This window comes from Colletotrichum aenigma (assembly GCF_013390185.1).
Source record: "Colletotrichum aenigma strain Cg56 chromosome Unknown KSG_Cg56_contig07, whole genome shotgun sequence".
NCBI classification, from domain to species: Eukaryota; Fungi; Ascomycota; class Sordariomycetes; order Glomerellales; family Glomerellaceae; genus Colletotrichum; species Colletotrichum aenigma.
In genome coordinates, this window is record NW_023500913.1 from 3125265 (window position 1) to 3142773 (window position 17509).

Consider the following 17509-nt stretch of genomic DNA (forward strand, 5'->3'; position numbering starts at 1 on the left):
AATGATGCGGCCAACTTAACATCACAACTGCTTCAATTGCGTTCTGTCATCGGCGGCACTTAAAAAGCGGAGACTTTGCTCGTTGTTAGCAGAAGAATCTAGCTCCTTGCCCTAGTATCGCAGTCTTGCATCAGCTTCCAACATGGAGGAAACATCCAAGACCAAGCGGGTTCGGCGAAGAAAGGTAAGCTCCCCCTGAGGCTCAACATCATGTGAACGAGACAAAGAGCTGATAACATCGTCGTTGAAAATGGACAGGCTTGCGATCTTTGTTACCACAAAAAGATCAAATGCGACGCCAAACAGCCTCGCTGTTCAGGATGCAAGCTGTACAACTCAGAGTGCACATACACTGGCCCCACGAGAGCTCCAGCAATCAAGCCGAACCAGTAAGTTGGCCTCTGTCGGAGTTGGTGGAATTCCATGGTGACTTTGATACAGTGTCAAGAAGATCGAGATGCTGGAAGCGCGGCTTGCGCAACTCGAGGCTCAAAAAGGGCAACCCCAATCCATGACTGTCCAGCATGTGTCCATGTCTCCCATCGCTCGGCTTGAATTGAGTTCAGCACTGCAGAAATTCTCCAGCTCCGATGAAGAGCAGTTTTGGGGACTAGGAGCTGGGTCGATATCCAATGAATCTCCGAGCTACTCTACCGACCATGACAGCGTCCAAGTACCGGGGAACGATTCCAGGACACTCCCACCGCTGCGAGTAGTCCTCCCAATCGTCGAAGACTACTTTGAGAAGTCAAACCAAGTTCTACCACTTTTTGACAAAAAAGTCTTCATGAAGATGCTACGTGGGTGGTACACATACCCTGCATACCGCAAGACAGACGCCTGGGCAGCTGTCAACATCGTTCTTGCTCTAGCTCAGAGGCATTCGTATGCTTCGAGTCCGACAGACACACAACACATGCAACGATACATCAACAACGTGCAATCAGTCATCAACGAGCTGGTCGTCAGCGAACCCAATCTCCTGGCTCTTCAGGTCGTGCTTGGCCTGGTCCTCGTGTTTCACGGCTCATCAGACGTCCGACCTGCCGCGATGATCATTGCCACTGCGATGCGTCTCGTTCACGGCCTGAGACTTTACACCAAGAATCTTCGACCAGAAGATGAATATGATGCGGCCGAAATACTTCAAAGGAACAGAGTCTTTTGGATTGCGTACATCCTAGACCGGGACTGCGCCATGAGAACGAGCTCGCCGGCCATCCACCAAGATGCAGACATCGATGTAGATCTCCCCGAAATGCACCCACCTGACAAGGCAGGAATCATCATTGGTTTCTTGGGGCAAGAATTCAACTACTTCCGGACCCGAGTGCAGCTTGCTTACATTCAAGGCAAGCTTTACTCGATGCTCCTGTCCGTCAGAGCCATGAAACTCCCGGATCGTGAAAGGACCCAAAACATGATCCGACTGCGAGAGATGCTCGAGAACTGGGAGAAGTCGATCCCGGAGGAGTTTATGGCGCAAAGCGTGGCCGGCATTGTGTCAACGGAGTACATGCGGTACCTCTGCCTGCTGCACTACACGCATTTGCAGTTGGTTGCGACAACGCACTATGCGGACTCCCATCATCTCGAGTGGCTACAAGAAGTGTTGAATTGCAGCAAAAGGCAAGCTCCGCAAGTCCTTCCTGAAGCGTTTGCGGTGCAGCTGCCTGATTGCTGGGAGAAGTTGGTTGAAGAGGCGAGGACATGCATGCATCTCTATGCTGCGACTCCAGAGAACGATTCAGCTCTGACTTGGTAAATGTTCCTTCCATTGACACGAAAGAAGCACTGCTGACATATAACTAGGCTGGTGTCTTGTGGCTACTTGACCAGCATCATGTTCATCACGGTCAACAACCTGTCAAACCCCGATCACCCGTGCCGACTCACGGATCAGAGTAATGTGGAATCAGCGCTACTGCTATTAGAGAGACTCATCAAGGCCACCGACGACTACCGGCTCAAGAAGATCCACGATGCCTGCAAGGAGCTCAATGAGAAAGCCAGGAAGGCTTTGACTCCTCCCCAATCAACCAACTTCTTCGATCCACCTGGCTTAGAATTTGGAGATGAGGACCCCCTGGATGAGGGACGGTGGGACTTAATGGACAGTTCATTCTGGGCTACTGGTGACTTTGCGACGGTAAATTGAGTGCCGAACGTCATGGGAATTTCACAAGGAGTACGGAGTTATGAACGAACTAAGGCAGTATTATTATGTACCCAGTCAACTGGGGTGCGACCTGATATCAGGCGTCTACAGAGTGTAGCGGAAATCAGGGTGTCTGTCACCCTTCTTGCCTTGATCAATCTCCCGCACCCTCTCATCGATGCTCATGTTGTCCCTACGGTTGTTGATCTTGTTCAATAGAGTCCACATGGTGAAGTAGCCAACCGATGCGACGGTGATTGTGCCCAGCGAAACGGCATGGCCGATGGTGTATCTGCCGTCAGAGGCGGTGATGCGGTAAATCTGGCCTGCCATGAGACCAGCGCTGTTTCCGATGGTCTGCTGCAGACCGATAGCGGTGGCGCGCTTGAAGTAGCCTGCGTTACTGTTGCTGATCCAGGTAACGTTGAGACCGACGACACAGTAAATACCAGTCGCAGTGACAAAGGTAGCGAAGTACTGGACACCGGTCGCCTTCATGCTGACACCGAGCATAAGCGCGTATCCCGTTGCAGTGACAAGAGCCATGGGAACCATGAAGATTGCGCGCTTGTTAAGCTTGTCGGAGATGTAGGCTACAGTGAGGTATACCGCAGACGCCCAGATGTAGACCGGAACAGTGAGAAGCTGGGTCTTAATGCTGCTGTATCCGAAGCCGCGGATGATGACGGGCAAGAAGGTGCCGAAGCCGAAGGAGCAAGTGTTCGCACAGAACTGGCAAGCAGCAGAAAGCCAGATCTTGGGGTCCATGAAAGCAAGCTTAACCTCCGTCTTGTCAAAGTTCTCAGACTCGCCCTGGTACACTCTAGCCTGCTCAGCGCGGATGCGCATCAGGTTCTTGTCGTCCTCAGTGAGCCACTTCGCAGTCTCAAAGCTGTCGGGGAGAAGCACGATAATGGCGAGGCCGACAGCCAAAGAGATCACACCCTCAATGAGGAACAGCCATCTCCAACCAGCCAGGCCGCTTGCGCCGTGCAGGCTAGTAAGACCGTATGCGAGCAGACCACCAAAGGCACCGGAAAGAGCTGCGGCGACGAAGAGGTAGGAGATTCGGCGGGCCTGTTCCTCGCGCTTGTAGAATGTGCTGAGGTAGAGCGTCAGGCATGGGAACAAGCCACTCTCGAACATGCCGATGAGCAGACGCGTTGCGAGAAGACTGGCGTAGTTGGTTACGAAGGCGGAGCCGACGACGGTGGCGCTCCAGGCGAGGATGAAGAAGGGGATGAGGCGGCTCGGGCGGGCTTTCTTGAGGATGAGGGAGGCGGGGATCTCGAAGGTGATGTAGGTTACTGGAGATTGCGTCAGGTTTGTTCACCTTGCCGGAAAGAGCATGAGGTTGAGGACTTACCATAGAAGACTGTGACCGCGACGTTGAGTCTGTTGCCAGTTAGGTTCAAGTCTTCGTTCATTCCTGCAATTGCGGCATTGCCTGGAGGGAGCTTGTTAGCAATCGAGATCGAGACTATTAAGCAATTGACAGCGACTTACCAATGTTACTACGATCCAAGTATGCAACCAAGAAACAGATAATCATCATCGGCGCAAGCCACAAGTCCAACTTTCTCAATAGCTTCTTCTCCGCGATGGGATCAATCGTCAGGTGGGAGCTCGCATCCACCGAATGGGGCGAATCAACATCGCCATCTTTGGCCTCCATGGGCATCTTTTCCCCGGACATGGTCGTCGAAACCGGTCTCCAAAGTCTCGTTGAATCAACAAGTTGATGTTGTCGTCGGTGATGCAGACTTAGCTCGGACTGATCAACATCCTTTCAATTGAACGAATCCACCGGCTATGCATTAGACATATATCTATCCAAAAATGCATCGTCAAAGGCAGCCAAGCCAGGAGTGAGGTCACCGGATTCACCTATCTAGCCAACCCACGAATTTCCCGACGCTAGCGCTATCATCACACTCCTCTGCGTCGGGAATTGCCCGCAGCTATCAATGGCGTCGGCTGATGATCCATGCAGATTAGCGGGGATGCCACCAAAAAGCCGGGGAAACATGCCAGGATTGCTTATCACCCGGCCTGTCTTTTTCGATGGGTTAGGGAGCCAAGAATTTGCCCTCGGTCAAGTGTGGGGGATCTCTCAGCGATAACAAAGGAGGAGCTGTGCCGTCGCGTGAAGAATTATGAAAAGGCCGACATCGCCTCGACCCAGAATCTCCCCCGTCTGGCCCCATTTTCCCGATCTCAAGGAGACCCAACCACCGGGCGCATCTTTTCGGCATTCTCTCCGGCCAGACGCGGCTCAGCAGATTCGATGGATTCGACTTCGTCCCCTGCGGCTAACGTCCCGAATGCGAAAAGTCCGATTTTCCGGAAGAGGAAGCGAGGGAGGCATGCTGTCGCGTGCGAGTCGTGTCATCGGCGAAAGCAGAGGGTGAGTTGATAGGCTATTTCTGATTGTTGTCTTGGCGTGGCCTGTTTCTTGAGTGTTTGCGATACGCATCTTTGTGTTTGTTGGTCTTGGATTGTTTGGTTTCGGACAAACGGCAATCATTGAGCAGAATGTTGATGTTTTGACCGTCTCTTACTGACTCAACAATCTCAAGTGCAACGGATCTCGACCATGCTTCAACTGCGAACGCCGTGGAGTAGGCTCGTCATGCTCATACAGCCATTTGGAAGATGATGGCGAAAGACCTGCTCAGCGATCCCGGCCTCCGATCATAACTTCACCGGTCGCCAGCTTCGCGACACCGATTTCACCGACGACAACACCCTCAATCCCGACACAAGAGCCCGAACGCCTGGACGAGTCTTCTTCAGGATCCGGCGCAATTCCGTCGCGGTCTTCTAGCAGCGGAGGCGGCAGACGGCAAGGCGGGAGCGGACAAGACCAGCCGACTGAATACACCGTCGGCAATCTCTTCAAAAGCCGCGACGCGCCGTCATTCTTCGGATCATCGTACTTCGGCCCTCAAGCAGCGGCAAAGATCATTCAGGCTCCGGCTCCTGAGCTCTCTTCGGGACTGTCTCAAAAGGCTCAGGCTAGCTCAACACACTCGTTCCGCGATGAAGGCGGCCCGTTCTCTCAGATATGGGAGCTACTTGGGCTATTACCGAGAAGAAAAACAACAGTTGACAGGTTGACGGAATGCTTTCTGAACGAACTCAACTGGGCTATCGACGCAGTCCAGCCGACGTCGTTTAAGGCCAAGTACGAGAACTTTTGGTCCAGGAAGTTTGGCTTTGACGACTTCGCTACCATTGACTTGCGATGGCTGGCGTTACTGTTCATTGTCATGGCTTATGGTGTTCTCCTTGACTGTCCAAAACCAAGGAACAAAGAAGTCCAAAGAGAAGTTCATGAGACTTCTCAAAGGTTTTACTGGGCCGCGAGAAGAGCCATCGTCATTGCCCCAACTTTCTATGGCGAATCAACGGACCTTGTCAGAGCTGGAGTTTTGGTGACCCGTTATCTCATCTACACTCGTCGCGTGCCGGAGTCGTGGCTGACCACCAGCTTTGCAATGCGCATGGCCCAGGCGCAGGGGATGCATATTGACGGCGAACGATGGAGGTTGCCCAGGAAGGAGACCGAGACAAGGCGACGTTTATGGAGCAATCTCTACATGCTCGACAAGACAATCGCGCTCGCGCTCGGAAGACCCTTTGCCATCGTTGATCAGCAGTGCATGGTCAAGCCGGCATCTAACGTGTGGTTGGACGATTTGAATGACGAAGAAGCGGCGAATGTCACTGAAGCACCTCTGTCCGAGCCTACCCCAAGCGTCTTCAGTCGACTTGCTCATGAGCTGGCTGTGGTTGTTGGAAAGATCCAGGAACGATGCTTCGGACTGTTCACGGTTTCGTATGAGACTGTCCTGACGCTGGACAAAGAGATTGAGACCTGGAGGAGCAGGCTGCCGCCGTACTTCGAACTCGACGACCCTGATACATCAAGGGACGAGCGACTTCCTTTCCTACCATGGCAACGACTTCACCTTCATAGCATGTACCATTTTGCCCGAGTAACCCTTCACCGACCTTTTCTTTTGCGGCAATCCATAACCAATAGATACAAGCACAGCCACGACGTCTGCATAGCCTCGGCCTGCGCTGACCTGGGCATGGGCCTCAAGATGTTCAGCCAATCACTCAACGATCGGTTGAAATGGAGTTTGGGCCCCCATAATCTCTTCAACAGCGCCTTGGTGCTCGGCATCATTGCTGTCAGAGATCCTCATTCTCGCAGGTCTCAGGCTATCCTCGAAGACCTGGCTGCATACTGCGAGATGCAACGAAACGATGTCTGGCTCAACGAGTTCGCCCTAGCTGAAGTCAAAATAGTCGAGCTGTGCGTCAAGAAAGCGAGGCAGTCTCAACCTCCGCCACCTAACCCGATGGTACCTCTAGCTTTGGCATCTCCAGCTGAGCGGCCCATGACATCAGCTGGACCTCAAAGTGTGATGGCTACGCAACCTCAGTTGCCAGTTGAAAGCCCCGATTTCGACCCATTGCTTGTTGGCCTTGGGCTACCGTACAGCACCTCGAGCGCCCAGATGACTTGGGATGATCCGGGATTCTTCTTGCCTGAGAGTGGAGACCTGTCGCAATGGGAGCATGTCATCAACACGATTATGCATGATCAAACGAATATTTAGAGCCCCTAGGTATTGAAAACAAAAACTCATTTTCTCTAGCAGAACAAAAGCGGATATCCCATAACTCACTCGCGCCATGCCACCATCGGCTTTCTGAAGAATTTGCGGTACAGCGGAGGCAAGCCACACATAGTCCAAACAGTATCACCCGAACCACAAGCAGGATCATGACCTCCGACATATCCAAGACGACCCTTTCCAATCTTTCCGAAAGCCGCAGCAACACCGACCGGAATACCCTTACAGCAAGGCCCAAAGAACGTCTCTCCCTTCTTGAGCCTTTTGCATTCAGGCTGCCCGACATACCAAGCCTCATCAAAGCCAACATCTGTCAAGTAAAACGATTGGCAGCAGATGAACTCATTCGGAAGCACCGTCGAGCCCACCTGGTCTGCGTCTCTGTTCAGCATCGCAGAGAGTCCCTCAGGACACGCTCTAGCCCGCCAATCCAGGCCTGCCAGCGAGAAGAACGAGTTCACTTCCGCTTCGACGAGGACGTACGAGAAGAACCCCATCGCGATCGCGATGCCTCCTTGGTGGATATACGCCAAGACGGAGTACCAGACGTGGCCGTTTTCAGGACGCGCGAGCCCACCGTCAGTTATGAGGACAACTTTGGGGGGCGTGCTCTGTTGCAAGACTTGGATGGCGGTTTCTGGCTCGGTGGCTACTTGGAGAGTGACGTGGCGCGCTGCTTCACGATAAAACGGGCGCCAGTATTCGTCGTGGACCTCGTGGTGGAGCAGAGAGATTGCCAAGATGCGTGGCTTTCGCGGCACCCAGGTTGTGTCCATTATGCCTGGAATGATAAGTTAAAATGTGACAGTGGATGAGAGATGGGAATGGCACTCACAAAACTCACAAAATCTGATGCTACTGTGGAATGGTACTGCCTAAGGTGGCTCGTTTAGTTGGCAACCTGTTGAAAATTGGCCGCTGACCAGTCCTTCTCTTATGTGACGATGCCATCATCACCCATTCGGAACGACATGTTTCAACAGCCAGAGGTTGTCTGTGCAATTAGCGACATGTCTAAGATGACTGACAATGAAATGCCATCTAGGCGCAGTAGTTGCAAAGCCCAAGAACAATCATCAAATACGACACTCACTCACCCGCACAAAGGTAGACAACAAAGACCTACTGACGGGAGCACAACGACAACGTATGAGAGTGTAGGTCTTTCTAGGTTATTCTTCCCTCGATATCTGATATCCGACGAAGGTTGCTATTTAAGGTCCTTGGCTTGAAGTTCCACAATGTCTCCAATAACATCCATGAGCTTCGGCTGAACAGGGTTCCACCCAAGACACTTTCTGGCGCGGGCCGCAAGACCCCTGGAGTTGGAGCCCCATCTGTAAGGACCTTTAGGAGCCTCTTTGACAACGCCGTCCCAGTCAAGAACATCAAGTTCCGATGTCTTGATCAATCCTTTGTCAAAGGCCGCCTGCGCAACAGCCTTCTCCACGTCACCCCACGAGAAGCTTCCATTCTCTGAAAGCGTCGTCTGGAAGATTCAATAGTTCCGAAACACTGTCCCAGTCGTCATAGACCTTTGAGCGGTGTACCCCACATGTGTTGGCTCTACCGTCTTCAACGGTCAAGATGCCCGTTCCCGAAGTGTGGATGTACCACCCTGGTCGCTCTGCAGGATGGAACTTGAGGCCTTCGATAAAAGCCCTAGCAGATTCTTCGTGATCGCAATCGGCGAAGTCTTGTTTCATGTGAGACAGAATACCTTTTGGATAGTGGAAGACTTACGAAGAACTATGTCTGCGGCCGAAGCCTCCTCCCGCAGCACGTCCGTCGAGTTGAGGTCCCCAAAGACAGGCCTGACGTTTGGGAATGCTTCTTGTAGAATTGCTGCTTTTTCCTGGCTTCAAACAAGCGCAGAGTAGCTCAATTCCGGATGAGAATGGTAGGCTGCATAGAGGAAGTCTCCTCCAATGTAGCCGGTTGCTCCGGTTCTTTTGCCTCGTCAGCCGTGGGTCGTGCTGTTAGCGGGATGACTTACATGAATACTTTGGGCGATGCCATTCTGACGGACGAATTTGATGATGCTTCCGATTTGGACTAAACAGTATGGAGGTGTTGTATACGTAAATCTGTCTTTAGTTCAGGCTCCATTGTCGTTGGAGAAATACCTCTGTAGCGCCCTACGAGCCCGCCTTATGACATGACATCAGTCGACACACGATGCACCTCGTAGGCTGGTTCGATCGGACTAGCCCCACCACGTATGCATACCCAGATCATATTAGTAATTCTAAAAGGAACTCATATTCCGCCGATCCACGATTTGATGACTGTTCTCCCTCAGTGTATTCCGTTGACCTTAACCTCAGTAACACCATTGACCCCATTGACTGCCTTGACTCCATTCACACCATTCAATGCCTTTTGCGGCTTCTCCTCATACACGACTTTGTTGACAAGACTTCCGAGGCCGTGGCTCATGACGATTCGGAGGTCATCGCCGGGTGCCAGAAACACGGGCGGAGTCCTGCTCACACCAATGCCGTGAGGGGTTCCCGTCATAATCACTGTTCCGGCTTCCAACGTGGTGCCCTGCGACAGGTATGCCACGATCTCAGCGATTGAGAAGATCATATCGTCGCCTCTACCCTCTTGCATGACCTCGCCGTTGAGAACTGTCTTGAGTTCAATGACGGACGGGTCCTGAATGCTGCTCGTGCTGACAAGACACGGGCCCATCGGCGCAAAGCCGTCGAAGCCCTTGCCGAAGCCCCACTGCGCGCCGGCGAACTGGTGTTTCCTCCCGGTCACGTCGTTTGAGCACATGTAACCCAGAACGTAGTCCATGGCATCCTCAACACTGACATTCCTCGCGTCACGGCCAATCACCACAGCAAGCTCTGCCTCGTAGTCCGCTTGGGCATCGGTCGCCTGATGGGGAATTACCAGCGGAGCATTTGACGCATTCAAGCAGCTTGCCGGCTTGAAGAATAGCGTCGGGTGCTCTGGGAGCTCGAGGTTCATCTCCTTGGCATGTTTGCGGTAGTTGAGACCGATGCAGCGGATGGTGCCGATCTCTTTCCGTGTCAAAGGAGGTAGGAGCTTCTGGATGTTGAGGACTTTATGGGTTGGCTCTGCTGAGGCGTCGAGTGCTGATGTGCCGGAGAAGACACGGACAGGGACGCGAATTGACGCCGCGAGGGCCGCTCCGACTTATGAAATGTGAGTAAGATGGCGATCATTGAGAGTCGGGGATTCTTACCATCAACGGTCTCATCGACGGGTTCACCGATGTGCTCCCTCCAATCATCCTCGGCAATGAACCGTACCAGACGCTTCCATTTCTGGTCATTGCCGTTAGACAATCTCACAAATATTGTTGTGGTAAGTGATTCCTTACCGGTGCTACCATCTTGACTATTGACCGTTTCTTGGCAGTTTTCCCAGTACCTCATTAAAGCTTATCAAAACGGAGAGAGTAGAAAGCAAGTTTGTTTGCATGCAGTGAGGGGAACATCTGAGCCCCTGATTTGGCCCAACGGATATAAACACGAGAAATCCATCACTGATACCTTTGCGTGATTGGCATATCGCTCATGCATGCCTCTCCGGTCAACGTCCGTCATCATGGCTAATTCCCGAAGGCGTCGGGAAAATCGATCGGCTTTTGGACAAATACGGGAATCCGGATCCGCGCAAGATAAGCATCGGCCTTGGAAACCCCGCAAACCCACATGTCCAAGATCAAAGGTGGTTCGGCAGATTGATAAAGACGAGTTGGCAATTAGGTAACTATCTGTCAATTATCCGGGGAGAAAACGTGGCTCGGGGTCTTTTAGGTCTGAGGATGTCCGTCCTGTTCCTGATCCCTTGATCCGGGGCGCCTTCTCCGGGTGGGTCCTGATCTTTGGCCCGAGCTGTTGGGTTTATTCGGCCGATGCATGTTTCTCCACTCCTAACTCAGCGCGACAACGTTTCGCAACATAGTGTCTTTTTCTCTTTCATAACTCCGACCATTTTCACAAGTGAATTTGGACTTTGGGTTATCCTTTCATTGAAACTTAGAGGTTCTCCCATTTACGGGCCAGGCTACCAAGGTGCGAAGCTCGGTCAGTCCTTGGTCAGCAAACAAAACCTGACCCACGGGTGAGTCACAACACGCTCCACTGGGTCACCTCTTAGGGCACTTGTGGTTCACAAGTTTTCAACAAGCAAAAAGCACGGTAGCTCAGGGGTAGAGCGCTGGGCTCATAACCCAGAGGTCCCTGGATCGAAACCAGGTCGTGCTATCATCACTTTTTTGCTGATGTCCCAAACATCATAAACCTCAACTCTTCCGTCACCGCCCTCGAGGTCCAGCTTCGTCGTTTTTGACCCCCAATGTTCCTCCAAGTTCAAGTTTGATCATCTGTGGGATTATGTGATTTTCACATATTGTCATTCCTCATAGATGGCCGACTAACGTACGGGTCGAGGGAATCAGAGCCATTCCAATCAAGCTTTGGCATAATGAAAAGCAACTTATTCCGTTTGGCTTCTGAAAAGGCCACCCTGAAGATGACCTGCAGCAAACAATGCCAATGCACAATGATCGAGTTAAAGAGGCCCTAGGCCTTGGTGGTTCAGGTTGAAACAAGTTTTGAAGGACATCTGACTCGACAGACAAACATCACAATGGATTGTGAGCGAGTTCGAGTAATTCGGTACTCGGGGTTCAATGCCAGAACGTTCTCAACTGAAGTCCAAAGCTTACTTAAACGTCAGCATTTCTTCGCAAAGTGAGACACGAGTCATTCGATCAAGATCATTGAAACCTCATCCCTTGTTACCACATCCACCATGGAGCCTCCTTTGACTCCAGACTACTACAAAGACTTAGGCATAGGCCTGGGGGCAACAACGGAAGAGATACGTCGAGCCCACAACGAGCTTGCCCTCAAATACCACCCTGATAAGCAAGCTCCTGGTGCGGCCGATGACAATTTCAAACGGGTATCCAGCTCAGTTTTGCAATGCCAGCGGCACTTTTGGTTGGTAGCAAACGGCTAATTGTGCATAGATTCGAGAGGCGTACGAATGCCTATCAGATCCCCTCAAGAGAGCGAGTTACCATACCGGCCTCGCTCGTTCCCTCGCCCAGTGGATAGAACACAGAGCATGGCAACAAGAGGAATTGAGAGGAGCAATCGCAAGCTTGCGATCTTGGGACGAGGAGCAGCAACGTAAGGAGAAAAGGGCTCTTGTGGACGACCTCTGCGAACATTTGCGAGAATGGAAGAAAAGAAAAATGCCAACTGCTTCAGGCGATGACTTTTACAAAGTGTTGACATCCTTGATAAAACGCGAAAGAGGCGGCTAGAAGCAAGCGTTCGTCTGATCCTTGACCAGGGGGCCAAAGGCTACCCAGAGAGAATATTAACGGTCTATGGAGGACCACATCAGAGAAGACGACACGGACGACGGTAAATAAGGAAGCAAGCACGGGGAGCAGGGACGGGGACGACGAGGGATGGAGACGACGAAGGATGGAGACGACGATAGATGAGGAGGACGACAGAGACGACGGCGGACGATGACAGGGGGCACCAGAAATGGAGTCAATCAATATATCAGGCAATTGCTAGTAAGTCATACATAACCCAAACTCCCACTGGAAGGTCTTACGTTGTCACACTCTTGATGCCGTAACCGTACAGCCCTTCCTATCTATGTTTCATAATACAAGAACCTCCCTGATAGACCTTGCCCTCGGTCCTACACCAAGCAGCATCAGGCTCTACATGCACTCTATGCAAGCTTCCAGGCCGCAATCAAAACATTTTTACAAGGGCCTCGGCTGCAACAGGTGACAAGAGCTGCACCTTCCCCAGCACGCCTTCTCCCAGTCATGCTCACAGCCTTTATTCTTGGCCAGTCGGGCTCATCGCCTTCCGGTCTTCTCCTCCTTCTTACTTCCTCCCTTTGCGGCGGCTTCTTGGCGCTTTCTTGCCTTGCGAGCCGCTTCCTTGGCCTTCTCCTCTGCGATTCTCTGCTCTTCCCGCAGGCGTTCTTCTTCAGCCCTCTCTCGCTCCTCTTCAGCCTTTCGCTGTTCAGCTTCGGCCTTTTGTCGCTCCTCTTCAGCCTGTCGTTGTTCAGCTTCAGCTCCTTGTCGCTCCTCTTGGGCCCTTTGTGCTTCAGCCCTTCTTCGCTCTTTGTCAGCTTTGCGTTGTTTCCGATTTCGTCGTAACTCCGCTTTGCGCATCTCGAGCTCTTCTGCCTCTCGCTGCCGCTTGACCCGTTTCTTAGCAGCCTTTCGTTCCTCTTCCCACCGATCATGGAGGTCCTTCAGTGTTGCGTACTCCTCTTCCTCCTGCTTGACAGCTCGGAACTTCTCATTTCGTTGATGACGTGCGGACCACTGCGGCTCCAGATCCTTCCGGACGTTTGCTTCCTCTTCTTCGAGTCGAACGTTGAACCTTTCCTCTTCTTCCTTGAACTTTGCTTCCCAGCGATCCAGCACCTGCTGTCTGGCCTGCCGGAGCTCCTCCTCTCGCTGCTGTTCCATGGCGCGGAGCATCGTCAAGCCTTCTGCATTGACTTGCTGCCGAATCTTCTCAAGTTCTTTAGCCAGCTCCTTCTCCTGGGCCCGCACTTCCTCTCTCTTGATCTGCGTGTAGATCGCTTCCCACTTGAATGCGACACGCATCTTGATGCTGCGTACCTCCTCTAGGAACTCTTCCATCTGGCTCTCCAATCCCTCCCCAGACTGATGGAGAGCCAGTTCTTCGTCCCACTGACGTTTGGCCTCTTCCTTTCCCAGTCGGCGCTCGCGTTCTTCTCTTTCGGCCTCTTCTTGGTCCTGTCGTTCATGGAATTCTCGGTACCTGTCCCAGGCGGCTTGCAAGTCGGGATACTGCTTGTCATATTCGGAGCGGGTCGCGTCATCTCGCAAAACCTCAAAAGCTTCCTGCACCTATACATGGCGTGTTAGTCAGTTGAACATGCGAGCTCAGGATCTCGGAATACGCTAGATGACGACGAACCTTTCGGAAAGCATGAGCGTCGGAACAAGTTCCAGGCGCTTGCCTGTCTGGGTGTACTTGGAGCACAAGCTTTCTGTGTGCTTTCTTGATCACATCAAGGGTCGCATTATTCTGAACACCAAGATCAGTGTAGTAGTCGGGCGTCGCCGGGGGATTCATCCTAAGCAGAGGAAGTGCGTTGGTCGAACAGAAGAAAGAATAAGGGTGTTGTGAAAAGAATTCGGTTCGTTGATACAATTCCGGTCAAGATGGATGCCCAAAATCCACCACCTTGCTTTGCAGGGAAACCAGGGAGTCCGCGACGTGCAACGCTTCGTGCAGCCTTTTGCTTCAGTCGTATATTGATGTCAACGCGACAGTTGTGACTGTGAAACTTCTGCCTGGGGAGCACAGGACACGCGTTGGAATTGTGAAGCCCAATTGTTGTGAGCAGGGTGAGGTAGCGGGAGCGGGAGGCCGACCTTCAGACGTGGGGACCCACAGGGACGGGAGTCAGGGACATCTTCGCATGTTCTTATTTTTCAAGTCCCTTCCAAGCTTTGCTCACTTTGGCGCTGTAGAACTCAGCGCCTGAGCATATGAGCCACATATTTTCTTTTGTTAAGACCTTAGTAGGCGGTGAAAACTTCTCGCCTGGTGGGCCGCCCTCGCAGAGTCGGTCGTGGTGCTGCTAACGGGAAGGTACACCCGTCGCCCCCATCGTCGGCGGCTTCCTCATCACCGCTGCAATTACAATATAGCTAGCATCAAGTCGTGGCCAGAATCTGTGTCCGAAATGTAGCCGATAGATCACTATCGTCATGCCATTTCACTACCTGGGCAAATATGAATCACACGCTTAACACCGGATCAATGCCAAACCTCATCCTAACGATCAATCTCCATCGCAACGGCCTGTACCATTACAATTCGGACCCAGGTGAGAATAGCTGACACCATTTGGGCCAGACGATGCTTGAACTTCAGACAAGGCTTGATACCACACATTGAACATCCGGAGTTTGACATCGCCGATTTCTCCTGGCCTGATCCGCAGCCTGCCGCACCTGCTTACTCAGTCCAGCCGAACCAAGGATGGCCGCACCTTGAGTCCCCATGTTTTCCATGTTTTCCCATCCAGCATGGAAGCCAGCGTCCGCTCGCCCAAATGCATTTCTGATAATCTCTCACCCTCTGTTCTGACCATCTTCGCCAGTTTCTTCGATTCCTCCTTGGTCTCGAGTCGTTGTAGACGATGGCCTTCTCTGGCAGCATTCTGTTCCCCTCTTGATCCTTCTCCCGCGCCACTTCCTGCGCTTCGAGTCACAACCGCCTGTCTGTTCCTGCGTTTTCGAGCTCTTTCTACTCATGCATAAATTTCTGACACTCTTCTCGCTTCTTCTTTGTTGCCTTGGTGATGTTAATGTCTTTGATGCTCCGTCTTCCAATGAGCTTGAAGATTCTCGTTGCTACTGCTAGAAAAAGGTTCTGACCCGTTGGAAGAGGTCGGACCAAAAATCATGTTCCTGTTGTTGCGAGTTTGCTCTCTCTTGCTCCTTTCTTCGCCGATCGTTGGCATTCTGCTGCTCGCGGTGTCGGGCCTCGCGCTTCTCGGCCTGTCTCTGCTCTTTCTTGACCTTTCTCCGCGCAGCCCTCCGCTTTTTGTTCTTTTCTCGCCGAGCTTGTTTGCGTGCTTCGTCTCTCTCTTGTTTCGCCTCTTCTCTGCGCTGCCTGGCTTCCTCTCTTCGCTGGTCTTCGTAATCGGTCTCCTGTCGAGCTTCGGTCTCGGCTCGACGTTGAGCCTCGTCCTCTTGCCATTGTTGATGTCTCTCATAGGATCTTCTGGAGTCATAGTAGGTCGTGTCGTATCTGCTGCGGTTTGCTGAGTCTCGAAGAAACTCGAAAGCTGCACGAACCTGCGAGTGGAGCGACTGTCAGATAAGTACTCGTTCGATGTTGAAAGAAATGAAACGGCAACGAAGATCGTGGAATAGCATGACCAATGAAATGCACACGCACCTTTTGGAACTCGCTAGAGTCGCTGCAGTCTCCAGGTGCCCTTTTGTCTGGGTGGGTGGTTCTCGCCAGAGCCAGGAATGCTCGTCTGATCTCTTGCGAGGTGGCAGTGGGCCTGACGCCCAAGTCGCTGTAATAATCCCGCCACTGCGAGGGATCTATGGTGAACGAAAGTCGCCGAGTTGCCAGGTAAATGACAGAATTGTTGGGAATCGCCAATTGACATGTTGATCCGATTTACTCCAGGCTAACCTTGGCAGGAACTCATGACTTGGCTCTGAGTGGGAACCAGCGCGAGTCGAAGGAAGCTCTGAGATGGCCGGGGACCGTGGCAGAGGTGAGGTTTATGTAGCCCGTGTCTATTCCGAGAGTTGTTCCCTTTCGAGTGATGAACAAGTTTTCCTCGGGGCAGATGAGGTTCGTTGTGACCTAACTTTTCGTCAGGTGCGTGGTGCCTGCCCCTACTGATGATACTACTGAGCGGAAAGGCGCGACCAACACCGGCCCCACATGAGCTCCTTCCCGCTCCGAAAAGCAGCGGGTGTGGGGCCATCCCGATGTCTTGACCCGTGCTTGGCAACGGAAGACCCCCTCTACTGGCCCGTGCTTGGCAACGGACGACATTCTCCGCAAGACATGAGACGACTGACCGACGGGATGAGAGAGGAATCACGTGCGGGACGGTTGTTGGTCGACATATGCGCATCACTCATTGGGGTGCGTCTGTATGACGGCGTATGTTGAGGTTACATTCTGCGATCCGCAGTGCCTTACTCGGGCGTTGGAATGAGTATCTCCGCGGCGCCTAGACTGGAGTTTTCCATGGCGTTTGAGCTTTGCATCTTTTCTCAAATGGTTATTTTTGGGATATATCTCCCTGTGAGACAACAGATGAATCGATTCCATCACGATGTACTGAATGTCTTGCACCTCACATGGGTGGTTACTTCTGCTTGGAGACCCGCCCTCTAATTTTCCCCTTGAATACTTCACTCTATGTACTGTTTGAATATACAACGTCGTAGCCTGATAGTTTCTGACTGTCATCTCATCTAGTTGAGGCTGGCTTCTGTGCACCAGAGGCCGGTCTCCCCGTTGTCTCCGCCTCAACGTTCCCACGACAAGGCTGCGATTTATGCTCCCGGCACATCAGGGGAATACCTATTCAAAAAGAGACCTTCCGGGGCGGATTTTTCGATCCAAAGCCATCTGAACACTCGTCTACTTTTTTTTTAGAACGCATCTTGGCACTTTCGTGTGCCCCAAAGGTCCATTAGGGGGAATGGGGCGGGACTCGGCGTTATTGGTGCTTGGCATCTTGGCCTCTTGGCGGAAATCTCATCGGACGCGTCCACTCGCTGACGATCGCCACTCCGACGACTTGGCGGGGTTCTTGGCTGTTTTATCTCTCGCCGCGAAACTCGAAGCCCGTGGGATGTTTCTCTCTCACCCGCCTTTTCCACCACAGACGGACATCCTCCTTCGATGCCTCCTTTGGTCACGGTATTTACAGATGCATACTCGGCGAGACCTATTGACACCCACAATTCTTTATTAGCCGTCGTGTTGCATTCTAAGTCCTTTCTTTGGAAATCTGGTGGTCTGTTTTTTTTTTTAATTTTGGTCAATCTGCGAAGCATCAATCACCAAATAGGACAGGCCAGCACCATAATTATCTTCATGAATCAAGATCTCGGCACTTGAAGAAGAGGCCAAAGACATTG

At 52.2% G+C, this 17509-nt stretch overlaps 5 protein-coding genes across 5 annotated transcripts; 2 read left to right on the plus strand and 3 right to left on the minus strand.

Annotated features, from left to right (window-relative positions):
• Positions 1 to 142: 142 nt before the first annotated feature.
• fsdR-1 (Fusaridione A cluster transcription factor fsdR) lies at positions 143 to 2158 on the plus strand (the record flags this gene model as incomplete). The annotated part of the gene is made up of 4 exons (XM_037326350.1): positions 143 to 184; positions 259 to 389; positions 442 to 1761; positions 1813 to 2158. The coding sequence occupies 4 exons, from the start codon at positions 143 to 145 to the stop codon at positions 2156 to 2158; spliced, it is 1839 nt and encodes a 612-aa protein (XP_037175701.1).
• A 105-nt stretch (positions 2159 to 2263) lies between these two features.
• CGCA056_v011104 (putative transporter) lies at positions 2264 to 3854 on the minus strand (the record flags this gene model as incomplete). The annotated part of the gene is made up of 3 exons (XM_037326351.1): positions 2264 to 3465; positions 3525 to 3605; positions 3665 to 3854. The coding sequence occupies 3 exons, from the start codon at positions 3852 to 3854 to the stop codon at positions 2264 to 2266; spliced, it is 1473 nt and encodes a 490-aa protein (XP_037175698.1).
• A 900-nt stretch (positions 3855 to 4754) lies between these two features.
• Positions 4755 to 6792, plus strand: CGCA056_v011105 (putative transcriptional regulatory protein; the record flags this gene model as incomplete). Its single annotated transcript, XM_037326352.1, has 2 exons — positions 4755 to 4779; positions 4814 to 6792. 2 exons carry the CDS (start codon positions 4755 to 4757, stop codon positions 6790 to 6792), a joined length of 2004 nt encoding a protein of 667 aa, XP_037175699.1.
• Positions 6793 to 6857: 65 nt separating this feature from the next.
• On the minus strand, positions 6858 to 7586 carry CGCA056_v011106 (uncharacterized protein; the record flags this gene model as incomplete). The annotated part of the gene is made up of 1 exon (XM_037326353.1): positions 6858 to 7586. The coding sequence occupies one exon, from the start codon at positions 7584 to 7586 to the stop codon at positions 6858 to 6860; it is 729 nt and encodes a 242-aa protein (XP_037175214.1).
• Positions 7587 to 9108: 1522 nt separating this feature from the next.
• yisK-0 (Uncharacterized protein) lies at positions 9109 to 10180 on the minus strand (the record flags this gene model as incomplete). The annotated part of the gene is made up of 3 exons (XM_037326354.1): positions 9109 to 9980; positions 10031 to 10112; positions 10169 to 10180. 3 exons carry the CDS (start codon positions 10178 to 10180, stop codon positions 9109 to 9111), a joined length of 966 nt encoding a protein of 321 aa, XP_037175215.1.
• Positions 10181 to 17509: the final 7329 nt, after the last annotated feature.